The sequence below is a fragment of the Salmo salar genome, chromosome ssa19 (assembly GCF_905237065.1).
Source record: "Salmo salar chromosome ssa19, Ssal_v3.1, whole genome shotgun sequence".
NCBI classification, from domain to species: domain Eukaryota; kingdom Metazoa; phylum Chordata; class Actinopteri; order Salmoniformes; family Salmonidae; genus Salmo; species Salmo salar.
This window is the reverse complement of record NC_059460.1, coordinates 71,080,189-71,096,086: the sequence shown is the minus strand read 5'-3', so window position 1 is coordinate 71,096,086 and position 15,898 is coordinate 71,080,189. Positions and strand designations below refer to the sequence as shown.

General features: G+C 46.5%; 1 protein-coding gene across 1 annotated transcript in view; it reads left to right on the top strand.

Moving 5' to 3' along the window:
* Positions 1–15,898, top strand: part of LOC106579543 (suppressor of tumorigenicity 14 protein homolog) — a 40,267-nt gene that overhangs the window by 2,095 nt on the left and 22,274 nt on the right. The window contains exons 2-11 of the mRNA XM_014159551.2: positions 139–337; positions 1,041–1,165; positions 5,492–5,559; positions 5,750–5,940; positions 6,862–6,966; positions 7,185–7,404; positions 9,102–9,244; positions 10,021–10,118; positions 10,402–10,511; positions 12,081–12,214. Coding sequence (XP_014015026.2) covers positions 139–337; positions 1,041–1,165; positions 5,492–5,559; positions 5,750–5,940; positions 6,862–6,966; positions 7,185–7,404; positions 9,102–9,244; positions 10,021–10,118; positions 10,402–10,511; positions 12,081–12,214 — 1,393 coding nt within the window. The remainder of the gene's footprint in view (positions 1–138; positions 338–1,040; positions 1,166–5,491; positions 5,560–5,749; positions 5,941–6,861; positions 6,967–7,184; positions 7,405–9,101; positions 9,245–10,020; positions 10,119–10,401; positions 10,512–12,080; positions 12,215–15,898) is intronic.

Genomic DNA, 15,898 nt, shown 5'->3' with positions numbered 1-15,898 from the left:
GCCCAACGCTCTAACCACTAGGCTACCTGCTACCTGACATAGCCTACTCACACACAAAGAGAGAGGCCTACTCGCACACAAAGAAAGACGGGGGGTGTTGTGATGTGAATAAGTGAAGCAGGTTTGTATCTGATATAGGGGGTCATTACAGAGCCCACCCAGTCACTTAGCTCCCCCACGGAGTCCAAGGCTCAGAGCGACTGGAAGGACCAGGGAGGCCAGGGGGACAAGGGAGGCAGAGGACCTGTCTGTGTGGGATGGAGGAGGTGGGCTCTGGGGGTCCTACCCCTCCTGCCCTTCACTGCCGCCATTGCACTGAGTCTCCATTTCTTTACATGTGAGTAAGCAGTATTGTGTGTGTGTGTGTGTGTGTGTGTGTGTGTGTGTGTGTGTGTGTGTGTGTGTGTGTGCGGACTCTGGGTTTTGACACAAATCCTCCCTTTTTTATATATTGTCTTAGAAATTATGCTTCAATTAATTAAAAACCTGCTCTGGAACTTTGGTGACTACTAAGTATTTTTTAAACCTCCCGCTTTGGGCTGGATGTGCATAATCTGTAGTTCATATGTGCATAATCTGTAGTTCATATGTGCATAATCTGTAGTTCATATGTGCATAATTTGTAGTTCAAATGTGCATAATCTGTTGTTCATATGTGCATAATCTGTAGTTCAAATGTGCATAATCTGTGAGCAGAATTACTGTCTTACCTCAATTAGCCGTGAAATCCTTAGTTTGAAAGCAACTGTTTATCTGGAAGCTGTGCTGCGCCATTTTCCCCAAATTTTCCCCCAGGTGGGCCAGCCACCTAGCAATTCGAGTTCAACCAGCGAGCTTCGAACCCCTCGCCATATAAGTGACAGCTAGCAAGAGGCACATGATGCACCCACAGCAGAGCGAGAGTGAGAGCAGTGATGTGGTGCCTACATCTGCACATATGTGACGCAGTATGCAATTTTCAGGGGACCATTTTTGGCTCGTGAGCTCTCCTTTCAGAACTACTGGCTAAAAAGCATAACAATAATGTGTTTGCCTTCAAGCTCCACCCCCTTCAGTGTGCTACCTTGGTGGCAGCGTGGAGTTTCCCAACATTAGCTTCTCATTGGACCTGACTGACCCCGCCTCTCCGCAGTTCCGCCTTCAGGCTCAGGCTCTAAGCCGTTATGTAAGTGTTATGGTCTATCTGTCCTGTCTTTTCCTGTCCTGCCCTATCCTGTCTTTTCCTGCCCTGTCTTGTCTTTTCCTCTCCTGCCCTGTCCTGTCTTTTCCTGTCCTGCCCTGTCCTGTCTTTTCCTGTCCTGCCCTGTCCTGTCTTTTCCTGTCCTGCCCTGTCCTGTCTTTTCCTGTCCTGCCCTGTCCTGTCTTTTCCTGTCCTGCCCTGTCCTGTCTTTTCCTGCCCTGTCCTGTCTTTTCCTGCCCTGTCCTGTCCTGTCCTGTCCTGTCTTTTCCTGCCCTGTCCTGTCTTTTCCTGCCCTGCCCTGTCCTGTCTTTTCCTGTCCTGCCCTGTCCTGTCTTTTCCTGCCCTGTCCTGTCTTTTCCTGCCCTGTCCTGCCCTGTCCTGTCTTTTCCTGCCCTGTCCTGTCCTGTCTTTTCCTGTCCTGTCCTGTGATGCTCTGAGATGATGCTTCTCTCTTTTTCTCCTCTCTCTCATAAATACACTGATGGTACAAAACATTAGGAACACCTTTCTAATATTGAGTTGCACACCGCTTTGCCCTCAGAACAGCTTCAATTCATTGGGGCATGGACTACAAGGTATCGAAAGCGTTCCACAGTGATGCTAGCCCATGTTGACTCGAATGCTTCCCACAGTTGTGTCAAGTTGGCCGGATGTCCTTTGGGTGGTGGACCATTCTTGATACACACAGGAAACTGTTGAGCGTTGCAGTTCTTGACACACTCAAACCGGTGTGCCAGGCACCTACTATCATACCCTGTTCAAAGGTACTTAAATCTTTTGTTTTGTCCATTCACCCTCTGAATGGTACACATGCACAATCCAGGTCTCAATTGTCTCAAGGCTTAAAAATCCTTATTTAACCTGTCTCCTCCCCTTCATCTACACTGATTGAAGTGGATTTAACAAGTGACATCAATAAGGGATCATAGTGTTCACCTGGAAAGTGTAGGTGTTCCTAATGTTTTGTACACTCAGTGTTTATAATCTCCTGTCTAACGTCAGAATGTCACTCTACATTAGAACATATCAAGTCTAGAACCCTAGTGTTTCTAGAACCTCCCTCCCTGTGTCATTTTAGAGCATACTCCTGAATAATATGCATTTATTTGGCACTTTAAAGAATGCAGTGGTACTAATTCTACTCCTGAAGGCTGCTGGTCTCTCTCTCCCCTCTACCTTCTTCCCTTCTCTCCCATCTCTCTCCCCTTGTACATGTGTGAAATAGGGCAAATATAAGCACCCAGCTTCTCTCCCGCAAATCCCTTCCTCCCTTTCTCCCTTTCTCCCCTTCCTTCTCTGTGTCTCAGTGTTAAATGTAAAGCGGGTGTGTAACAGGAGCCCAGGTCTGTGTGTGTGTGTGTGAGTCCTGGGGCACTGAGGTCTGAGGCCCCTAGGGACCAGGCCCTTTTCAGCAGCGAGGACAAGCCCAGTGTTTGTGAGAACAGCAGGGCCCAAGTAGCTGGAGTGAGAGGAAGAGCAGGCCCTCAATAAAAACATTGTCTATCTGGCTTTCACACAATCAGCTACTCTGTGTCTCACTACCGCCACACCACACATAAAGAGAGAGAGAGAGAACTGAGCTGCACTTCCTAACCTCCTGTCAAATGTATGACCACATTAGAGATACATATTTCCCACAGATCACACAGACCCACAAAGAATTTGAAAAAAATCGAACATTGATAAATTCCCATATCTGTTAGGCGAAATACCAAGATTTGTGGCCGTTATCTGTTCCTTTATTTTCCCTTTCTTACTGCAACTACTTGCACATTGTTACAACACTGTACATAGCCAATTATATAACATTTGAAATGTCTATACTCTTTTCATGTTTACTTATGTTTCCCTTGTTTATTGTCTATTCCATTTGCTTTGGCAGAAAGAGAGAGAGAGAGAGTAAGAGAGAGAGAGAGAGAGAGAGAGAGAGAGAGAGAGAGAGAGAGAGAGACCAAAACAAAGACAAACAAAAATTGTGCAGTTAAAATGGACAAAAAACACACACATTTCATTCCACAGGGCCGTGGGGTGAGACCGGGATACAGCTTAAGCCCCACCCTCTTCAACATATATATCAACAAATTTGCGAGGGCGCTAGAACAGTCTGCAGCACCTGGCCTCACCCTACTACAATCTGAAGTCAAATGTCTACTGTTTGCTCATGATCTGGTGCTTCTGTCCCCAACCAAGTAGGGCCTACAGCAGCACCTAGATCTTCTGCACAGATTCTGTCAGACCCTGGCCCTGACTGTACATCTCAGTAAGACAAAAATAATGGTGTTCCAAAAAAGGTTCAGCTGCCAAGAGCACAAATACAAATTCCATCTAGACACTGTTGCCCTAGAGCACACAAAAAACGACAGGTTACTTCCACAAAGCTATGAACGATCTGAGAGACAAGGCAAGAAGGGCCTTCTATCCCATCGAAAGGAACATAAAATTCAACATACCAATTTAGGATCAGTTATAGATTTACGGTTGTGAGGTCTGAGGTCCGCTCACCAACCAAGAATTCACAAAATGTGACAAACACCAAATTGAGACTGCATGCAGAATTCTGCAAAAACATCCTCCAAATAATGGACGCAGAGCAGAATTAGGCTAAAACCCGCTAATTATCAAACTCCAGAAAAGAGACATTAAATTCTACAACCACCTAAAAGGAAGCGATTCCCAAACCTTCCATAAGAAAGCCGTCACCTACAGAGAGATTAACCTGGAGAAGAGTCCCCTAAGCAAGCTGGTCCTGGGGCTCTGTTCACAAACACAAACAGACCCCACAGAGCCTCAGGACAAAAACACAATTAGACCCAACCAAATCATGAGAAAACAAAAAGATAATTACTTGACACATTGGAAAGAATTAACAAAAAAACTGAGCAAACTAGAATGCTATTTGGCCCTAAACAGAGACTACACAGTGGCAGAATACCTGACCACTGTGACTGACCCAAACTTAAGGAAAGCTTTGACTATGTACAGACTCAGTGAGCATAGCCTTGTTATTGAGAAAGGCAGCCATAGGCAGACCTGTTCCTCAAGAGAAGACAGGCTATGTGCACACTGCCCACAAAATGAGGTGGAAACTGAGCTGCACTTACTAACCTCCTGCCAAATGTATGACCATGTTAGAGACACATATTTTCCTCAGATCGAAAACAAAAGCAATTTTGATAAACTCCCATATCTATTGGGTGAAATACCACAGTATGCTATCACAGCAGCAAGATTTGTGACCTGTTGCCACAAAAAAAGGGCAACCAGTGAAGAACGAACACCATTGTAAATTCAACCCATATTTATGTTTATTTATTTTCCCTTTTGTACTTTAGCTATTCGCACATAGTTACAAAACTGTATGCAGTATAGACATTACAATGTAAACATATGTTTCCCATGCCAATAAAGCCCCTTAAATTGAAATTGAATTGAGAGAGACGGAGCCCCACACAGCCAGACTGAGAGATGGGGAGGGGAAGGAGTTAGGGAAGGGGTGAGGAGAGAGAGAGAGATCAGGTTGGGACAGGATGAGGAAGGAGATGGATTTAGGGGCAGCGGTGGAGACAAAGAGAGAGGGAAAGTGCGGAGACTGATTGAAAGGAAGGGATCAGGATTCACAGAGATAGCGTAAGGAGAGAGTGAAAAGCATTGAAAGACAAGAGAAGAGATGGAGACACTCTTTACACAGAGAAATGTTAATATATATGGTAGAGTTAATTGATAGGGTTGAAAGTTCTAATAGGTCTGCAGTAATTGCTGTAATTTGGCTGTACTGGTCTCTGTTACCATATTAGGTCTCTGTTGATTAAACCCGGGGCCACAGACCCATACCACCAAGGATATACATTACCTCTACATGGCTGACTGGGATGTATGGAGACAATGGAGCTCTGTGCTGCACAAAACCAGTCACACACACAGATGGGCACAGACAGACACACACAGACACACATGCACACATCCACACCAACACATGCACACAGACATCCACATGGGCGCACACACACACACACACACACACACACACACACACACACACACACAATAAAGAGAATATCTTTTGTTCTCAGGTTGCAGGTTCCGCTAGGTGCGCTGGTGTCACATATACACAGACATACTCAAAAACACTCACATATGCACACACACAGTTGTGACCTCAGTCTTGGTGCTGTGATGTCACTCTGTGACATCACATTCAGTGGAACACTTCCTCAGTTAAAAGTTTATCCCATCGTATGTTTTGTTTCAATCTCTTTTCCAATGGGTGTTTTTCTCAACGTTGGGATGGCATTATAACAATGTTGTGATCAGTTCTCAGAGCTGTATGAGTCCTCTCCCTGGAGCGCCTACTACCTACGCTCAGGAATTACTGCCTTCAGGTGAGCCGTGGATGTAAGCCTACACATGAAACCAAATAATCACTGTTAGTAATGTAGTCCCTTTGTAACAGTGTTTGCTTCTGTGTGTGTGTGTGTGTGTGTGTGTGTGTGTGTGTGTGTGTGTGTGTGTGTGTGTGTGTGTGTGTGTGTGTGTGTGTGTGTGTGTGTGTGTGTGTGTGTGTGTTGACAGTGAAGGAGCAGATGGACTGAACGTGTTCTACTGGAGTAAGTTCTCGGGCCCTGGGGGCGTTGCCATGGAGATCCAGCGGTGGAGTACAAAGCGCGTACAGCGCCGGCTCCCTGGCACCAATAAGCTGCTGTACAGCCAGAACGAGAAGCGCTATTACATGGAGAGAGATGACGAATCACTCAACCTGCTGGGTACTGTAACTTCTCTCTCTCTCTCTCTCTCTCTCTCTCTCTCTCTATCCCTCTCTCTCTCTCTCTCTCTCTCTATCCCTCTCTCAATCTCTCTCTCTCTCTCTCTCTCTATCCTCTCTCTCTCTCTCTCTCTATCCCTCTCTCTCTCTCTCTCTATCCCTCTCTCAATCTCTCTCTATCCCTCTCTCAATCTCTCTCTATCCCTCTCTCTCTCTCTCTCTCTCTCTCTCTCTCTCTCTCTCTCTCTCTCTCTCTCTCTCTCTCTCTCTCTCTCTCTCTCTATCCCTCTCTCTCTCTCTCTCTCTCTCTCTCTCTCTCTCTCTCTCTCTCTCTCTCTCTCTCTCTCTCTCTCTCTCTCTCTCTCTCTCTCTCTCTCTCTCTCTCTATCCCTCTCTCAATCTCTCTCTATCCCTCTCTCTCTCTCTCTCTCTCTCTCTCTCTCTCTCTCTCTATCCCTCTCTCAATCTCTCTCTATCCTCTCTCTCTCTCTCTCTCTCTCTCTCTCTCAATCTCTCTCTATCCCTCTCTCTCTCTCTCTCTCTCTCTCTCTCTCTCTCTCTCTATCCCTCTCTCAATCTCTCTCTATCCCTCTCTCTCTCTCTCTCTCTCTCTCTCTATCCCTCTCTCAATCTCTCTCTATCCCTCTCTCTCTCTCTCTGTATCCCTCTGTATCCCTCTCTCTATCTCTTTCTCTGTCTCTCTTTCTTTCTCTTTCTCTCTCTCTCTTTCTCTCTCTTTTTTTCTCTGTTTCTCTCCCTCTGTCTCTCTCTCTCTATTTCTCTGTCTTCCTCTCTCTCTCTCTCTCTCTGTCTGTCTGTGGACTACAGCTCCCAGAATCCTTTCGTTTAGTGTGTATTCTTGCTTCTCATGCCATCTAAAACTCTATTTTGTAACTACCATATTGTATGTATTTGTGTACAGGTTTAGACTATGACTATGATTCAGATGACAAGGCAGATAAAATCAAGAACCCCAACTCCCTGCAGAACTCTCTACAGAGCGGCAAGTGGCAGCTGGGATTCCAAGGTAAGGAATCATTGTCTTTCTTAGAACATAAACATACAGATATGGTCACTCCAAAGACTCTTCACCCAAAGACTCTTCACCCAAAGACTCTTCACCCAAAGACTCTTCACCCAAAGACTCTTCACCCAAAGACACTTCCAGGTATGACCTATAAAGTATGAACCCACAACCTTGGTGACAGCAACCTCACACTTCCACCAATCTTTCCCTCTCCCTAGCGATGTCCTTTGACCTCTATGCAAAGTACGGTAACAACCGTACCCTGAGCTTGGTGAGTCCCAAGAAGCCATACTACCAGTGGCGCCTTCGTGTCCCGTCGGGTCATGTGGTGCGTCTGGTCGTCCTCACCCTGCACGGAGCCACACCCGGAAGCTGTTCCTCCCACAAACTGTCTGCCTATGACTTCCTGTTGCCACTACAGAACAAGATCATCGCCAGGTAGGACATATTACACTACATGAACAAAGGTATGTGACACCTGCTCGTCCAACATCTAATTTCAAAATCATGGGCATTAACATGGAGTTGGTCCCCCCTTTGCTGCTATAACACCCTCCATTCTTCTGGGATGCCTTTCCATTAGATGTTGGAACATTGCTGCAGGGACTTGCTTCTTTTCAGCCACTAGAGCATTAGTGAGGTCGGGCACTGATGTTGTGTGATTAGGCCTGGCTCGCAGTCAGCGTTCCAATTCATCCCGAAGGTGTTCGATGGGATTGAGGTCAGGGCTCTGTGCAGGCCAGTCAAGTTCTTCCACACCGATCTCGACAAACCATTTCTGTATGGACCTCACTTTGTGCACAAGGACATTGTCATGCTGAAACAAGAAAGGCCTTCCCCAAACTGTTGCCACAAAGTTGGAAGCACAAAATCGTCTAGAATGTAATTGTGTTCTGTAGCGTTAAGATTTCCCTTCGCTGGAAGTAAGGGGCCTAGCCCAAACCATGAAAAACAGCCCCAGACCATTATTCCTCCTCCAACAAACTTTACAGTTGGCACGATGCATTCGGGCAGGTAGCGTTCTCCTGGCATCCTCCAAACCCAGATTCTGCCACGGAAACCCATTTCATGAAGCTCCTGACGAACAGTTCTTGTGCTGACGTTGCTTCCAGAGGCAGTTTGGAACTTGGTAGCGACTGTTGCAAACGAGGACAGACGATTTTTAGGCACTTAAGCACTCAGCGGTCCTGTTCTGTGAGCTTGTGTGGCCTACCACTTCGCGGCTGAGCCGTTGTTGCTCCTAGACGTTTCCACTTCACAATAACTGCACTTGCAGTTGCCTGGGGCCGCTCTAGCAGGGCAGAAATTTGACGAACTGATTTGTTGGAACGTTGAAAGTCAGCGAGCTCTTCAGCAAGGCCATTCTACTGCCAATGTTTGTCTATCGAGATTGCATGGCTGTGTGCTCGATATTACACACCTGTCAGCAAATCCACTAAATTGAAGGGGTGTCCACATACTCTTGTGTATTTAGTGTATGTGTCAGGGATTTCGTCGTCGTCAGACGATATGGCGAAATCATCGTCGGAAAAGGAGGACCAATATGCAGCAGAATTGTGTTGGCTCATCTTGAACATTTATTAGACTCAAAATGAACATACAAAATAACAAAACGAACTCACGATATAGACAGTCTTCTCAGGCTCACATACGCTAGACAAGAAACAATCTCCCACAAATGACAAACACAAACACACCCTAATATATGGGACTCTCAATCAAAGGCAAAGAGAAAACACCTGCCTTCAATTGAGAGTCCCAACCCCAATTAATCAACCATAGAAACACACTCACTAGACTCCACATAGAAATACATAAACATAGACCATAAACCAAAAACCCAGAAATACTAAATCAAACGCCCTTTTACCAAAACACCACCCCGAACCACATAAAACAAATTCCTCTGCCACGTCCTGACCAAACTACAATGACAATTAACCCTTATACTGGCCAGGACGTGACAGTATGTGCACAATATTATTTTGTGTGTGTGTGTGTGTGTGTGTGTGTGTGTGTGTGTGTGTGTGTGTGTGTGTGTGTGTGTGTGTGTGTGTGTGTGTGTGTGTGTGTGTGTGTGTGTGTGTGTGTGTGTGTTTGTGTTTGTGTTTGTGTGTGCTATCTGTCTATTCCAGGTGGTGTGGTCTCCCAGTGTCTGGCTCATCTCCTGTAATGAAGCTGACGTCGTCTGGTAACGTGATGCTGGTCACCTTCTCCTTCAGCAGACAGAGAGATGGAGCCATCTTCAAGGCCTACTTCCAGGCCATCCCCAAAGCAGGAAAGACACCCTATTACCACAGACAGATATTTCACCGGATGTATAAATATGAAACTTCCGCTTGGCATTTCCACTAGTGAGAGTGCCGGCAGTGGGAGAAGATGGAACGAGATGGATTTTGGCCGTCATTCTGCAAATTTTGATATCGATGAAACATTTGATCTCAATACAGTTTTCTGTTCCCAAAACTAGAATCTGTTATGAACAGAGTGGACTAAGTTTTGAAGAAAAAGTTTTCTAAAAATGTAGTTCTTTAGAAGGAGTGCAAGGGCGAATTCAGTTATTGCACACGTACACTTCACAGAGTAGATGTTACCTAACGGAAATATGCAAATATGTGCTAGAACGCGCCAATAGGATCTCGCTAGCTCCTGCTTGGCTCTGCCCACTATGACTCATTTGTTCAGGTTTGAAATGACAGGCTGTGGTCCATCTTGGTTTAGTTATTAAAAATATTTTCTATTACCATACACTAAAACCCTGGGGAAGGCACTTCTTGCAGAAACGTTGGTTGTAAATTAAATTATTGGGTACATATTTAGAGTGTTCGACTTTCTTCCGTTCTTTATTACACCTCTGTAACAGACATTCTAGAATAAAGACAATGTTAGTCCAATGAGCTAAAGCCTTGGCTCTGGGAGCTAACACAAGTCACCAAGATACCGTCTGTGTTTTACAATAGGTCTTATTATATGTCTTATGTAATAACTTGTCTATTACAGCTGTCCTATAGACTCCTGTTGATGTGTGGTCTGTGTCACCGTCGCCCCCTGTAGGTTGTGGAGGCTCTCTGTCCTCCTGGAACGGCTCTCTGTCCTCTCCGTACTACCCTGCCTACTACCCCCCAAACATCGACTGCAGCTGGACCATACGGGTGCAGGACCATACAGCTCACACCCCAGGAGACTTAGACATAACACCCACAGTGTGTGTGTGTGTGTGTGTGTGTGTGTGTGTGTGTGTGTGTGTGTGTGTGTGTGTGTGTGTGTGTGTGTGCGTGCGTGTGTGTGTGTGTGTGTGTGTGTGTGTGTGTGTGTGTGTGTGTGTGTGTGTGTGTGTGTGTGTGTGTGTGTGTGTGTGTGTGTGTGTGTGTTGACAGTAGGTCTCTCCACATTCCTGCGTCTCAACCACTGCTTCTCTCCGTTGTGTTCTTTCAGGCACCATTGCCTGGATACCTGATCTCCATGACGATTGTGACGTTGAACATCCAGGACTCTTCGTCTTCGGACGGCTGTGAGAAAGACTGGCTGGACATTGGAGGGGTCAAGTAAGTGTTGCCGTGGTAGCAGTACTGGTGACATATCAAATCAAATGTATTTATAAAGCCCTTCTTACATCAGCTGATATCTCAAAGTGCTGTAAAGAAACCCAGCCAAAAACCCCAAACAACAAGCAATGCAGGTGTAGAAGCACGGTGGCTAGGAAAAACTCCCTAGAAAGGCCAGAACCTAGGAAGAAACCTAGAGAGGAACCAGGCTATGAGGGGTGGCCAGTCCTCTTCTGGCTGTGCCGGGTGGAGATTTTAACAGAACATGGCCAAGATGTTCAAATGTTCATAGATGACCAGCAGGGTCAAATAATAACAATCACAGTGGTTGTCGAGGGTGCAACAGGTCAGCACCTCAGGAGTAAATGTCAGTTGGCTTTTCATAGCCGATCATTCAGAGTATCTCTACCACTCCTGCTGTCTCTAGAGAGTTGAAGACAGCAGGTCTGGGACAGGTAGCACGTCCGGTGAACAGGTCAGGGTTCCATAGCCGCAGGCAGAACAGTTGAAACTGAACTGGAGCAGCAGCACGGCCAGGTGGACTGAGGACAGCAAGGAGTCATCAGGCTAGGTAGTCCTGAGGCATGGTCCTAGGGCTCAGGTCCTCCGAGAAAGAGAGAGAAAGAGAGAAATAAAGAATTAGAGAGAGCATACTTAAATTCACACAGGACACTGGATAAGACAGGAGAAATACTCCAGATATAACATACTGACCCTAGCCCCCTGACACATAAACTACCGCTGCATAAATACTGGAGCCTGAGACAGGAGGGGTCGGGAGACACTGTGGCCCCGTCCGACGATACCCCCGGACAGGGCCAAACAGGCAGGATATAACCCCACCCACTTTGCCAAAGCACAGCCCCCACACCACTAGAGGGATATCTTCAACCACCAACTTACCATCCTGAGACAAGGCCGAGTATAGCCCACAAAGATCTCCAGCACGGCACAACCCAAAGGGGGGCGCCAACCCAGACAGGAAGATCACGTCAGTGACTCAACCCACTCAAGTGATGCACATTCTGCACAGTGAATGTGAATACTGAATACTATGTGGTGTGTGCATGTTACATGAACTGTCATGTATGTATTTAGTGACTTTAATAACTCTACCTACATTTATATATTACCTCAATTACCTCGACTAACCGGTGCCCCCGCACATTGACTCTGTACCGGTACCACCTGTATATAGCCTCGCTATTGTTATTTTACTGCTGCTCTTTAATTATTTGTTACTTTTATATCTTTTTTTGGGGTATTTTTCTTAAAACTGCATTGTTGGTTAAGGGCTTGTAAGTAAGCGTTTCACTGTAAGGTCTACACCTGTTGTATTCGGCGCATGTGACAGATACAATTTGATTTGATGTGTGTGTGTGTGTGTGTGTGTGTGTGTGTGTGTGTGTGTGTGTGTGTGTGTGTGTGTGTGTGTGTGTGTGTGTGTGTGTGTGTGTGTGTGTGTGTGTGTGTGTGTGTGTGTGTGTGTGTGTGTGTGTGTGTCATATTAACGTTTCTGTATGTGTGTTTGTGTGTGTGTCATATTAACTGTGGTGTGTGTTGTCTCAGGCTGTGTAACCCCATGACTGACAGCAGCAGAAAGAAGACCTACTCCTCTCCTGTCTCTCTACACTTCCACTCTGATGAGTCTGTCACTCACAAGGGCTTCTACCTTCTCTACAGAGCCTTCTCAATTGAGAGCAGTATGTCTCAAACACCACTACCACACACTTCCTCACACCTCTACCTCACGCACCTCTACTCACACACCTCTACCTCACACCTCTACCTCACACCTCTACCTCACAGCTCTACCTCACACCTCTACCTCACACCTGTATCACACAGCTCTACTCACACATCTCTACTCACACATCTCTACTCACATACACCTCTACCTCACACCTCTACCTCACACCTGTATCACACACCTCTACCTCACACCTCTACCTCAACCTCTACCTCACATCTCTACCTCACACACCTGTCACACACCTCTACTTCACACCTCTTCCTCACACCTCTACCTCACACCTCTACCTCACACACCTCTACTCACACCTCTACCTCACACCTCTACCTCACAGCTCTACCTCACACCTCTACCTCACACCTGTATCACACACCTCTACCTCACACCTCTACATCTACCTCTACCTCACATCTCTACCTCACACACCTGTCACACACCTCTACTTCACACCTCTTCCTCACACCTCTACCTCACACCTCTACCTCACACACCTCTACTCACACACCTCTACCTCACACCTCTACCACACACCTCTACCTCACACCTGTATCAAACACCTCTACTCACACACCTCTACCTCACACCTCTACCACACACCTCTACCTCACACCTCAACCTCACACCTGTATCACACACACCTGTTTCAAACACACCTGTGTAACCCAGCTCTATCACACCTTTATCACACACCTCTACCTCACACCTGTATCACACTCCTCTACCACACACCTCTATCACACACACACACACACGTATCACACACCTCTATCACACACCTTTATCACATACACACCTCTATCACACACCTTTATCACATACACACCTGTATCACACACCTCTATCACACACCTCTACCCCACACCTGTATCGCACATCTCTACCACACACCAGTATCACACACACACCTGTCTCACACACCTCTACTTCACACCTCTACCTCACACCTGTATCACACATCTTTACCACACACCTCTACCACACACACCGGAGTAACCCACCTGTATCACACACCTCTAACTCACACCTGTATCTCACATCTCTAACTCACACCTGTATCACTAACACCTGTATCACACACACGCACACACACACACACTTGTGTAACCCACCTCTATCACACACCTGTATCACATACCTCTACCTCACACCTGTATCACACATCTCTACCTCACACCTGCATCACATACACCTGTTTCACACACACCTGTGTAACCCACCTCTATCACACACCAGTATCACACACCTCTACCTCACACCTGTATCACACACATCTACCTCACACCTTTATCACACACCTCTACCACACACCTGTATCACACTCCTCTACCACACACCTCTATCACACACACACAAGTATCACACACCAGTATAGAACACCTCTACCACACACCTGTATCACACACCTCTACCACACACACCTGTATCAAACACCTCTACCACACACCTGTATCACACACCTGTATTGAACACCTCTACCACACACCTCTATATCACACCTCTACCACACACCTGTATCACACACCTGTATCGAACACCTCTACCACACACCTGTATCACACACCTCTACCCGACACACCTGTATCACACACCTCTACCACACACGCCTGTATCAAACACCTCTACCAACACCTCTACCACACACCTGTATTCACACCTGTATCACACACCTGTATCACACACCTGTATCACACACCTGTATCGAACACCTCTACCACACATCTCTACCACACACCTGTATCACACACCTGTATCAAACACCTCTACCACACACCTGTATCACACACCTTTATCAAACACCACTACCACACACCTGTATCATACACCTGTATCGAACACTTCTACCACACACCTGTATCACACACCTGTATTGAACACCTGTACCACACACCTCTACCACACACCTCTACCACACATCTCTACCACACACCTGTATCACACACCTGTATCAAACACCTCTACCACACACCTGTATCACACACCTTTATCAAACACCTCTACCACACACCTGTATCACACACCTGTATCGAACACTTCTACCACACACCTGTATCACACACCTCTACCACACACCTGTATCACACACCTGTATTGCACACCTCTACCACACACCTGTATCACACACCTCTATCACACACCTCTACCACACACCTGTATCACACACCTCTACCACACACAGCTATATCAAACACATCTACCACACACCGGTATCACACACCTGTATCACACACCTCTACCACACACCTGTATCACACACCTGTATCGAACACCTCTACCACACACCTGTATCACACACCTCTACCACAAACCTGTATCACACACCTGTATTGAACACCTCTACCACACACCTGTATCACACACCTCTACCACACACACCTGTATCACACACCTGTATCAAACACCTCTACCACACACCTGTATCACACACCTGTATCAAACACCTCTACCACACACCTGTATCACACACCTCTACCTCACACCTGGATCACACACCTCTATCTCACACCTTTATCACACACCTCTACCACACACCTCTATCACACACATCTACCACACACACCTGTATCAAACACCTCTACCACATCCATGTATCACACACCTGTATCAAACACCTCTACCACACACCTGTATTCACACCTGTATCACACACCTGTATCACACACCTGTATCAAACACCTCTACCACACACCTGTATCACACACCTGTATCAAACACCTCTACCACACACCTGTATCACACACCTCTACCACACACCTGTATCACACACCTGTATTGAACACCTCTACCACACACCTGTATCACACACCTGTATCAAACACCTCTACCACACACCTGTATCACACACCTGTATCAAACACCTCTACCACACACCTGTATCACACACCTGTATCACACACCTCTACCACACACCTGTATCACACACCTGTATCACACACCTGTATCACACACCTCTACCACAGACACCTGTATCACACACCTCTACCACACACCTGTATCACACACCTGTATCGAACACCTGTATCACACACCTGTATCACACACCTGTATCAAACACCTCTACCACACACCTGTATCACACACCTGTATCACACACCTCTACCACACACCTGTATCACACACCTGTATCACACACCTCTACCACACACCTGTATCACACACCTCTACCACACACCTGTATCACACACCTGTATTGAACACCTCTACCACACACCTGTATCACACACCTGTACCACACACCTGTATCACACACCTGTATCGAACACCTCTACCACACACCTGTATCACACACCTGTATCACACACCTGTACCACACACACCTGTAGCACCCACCTATATCACACACCTGTATCACACATCTCTACCACACACCTGTATCACACACCTGTATTGAACACCTCTACCACACACCTGTATCACACACCTGTATTGAACACCTCTACCACACACCTGTATCACACACCTCTACCACACATCTCTATCACACACCTGTATTGAACACCTCTACCACACACCTGTATCACACACCTGTAATGAACACCTCTACCACACACCTGTATCACACACCTGTATCACACACCTCTACCACAGACACCTGTATCACACACCTCTACCACAGACACCTGTATCACACATCTCT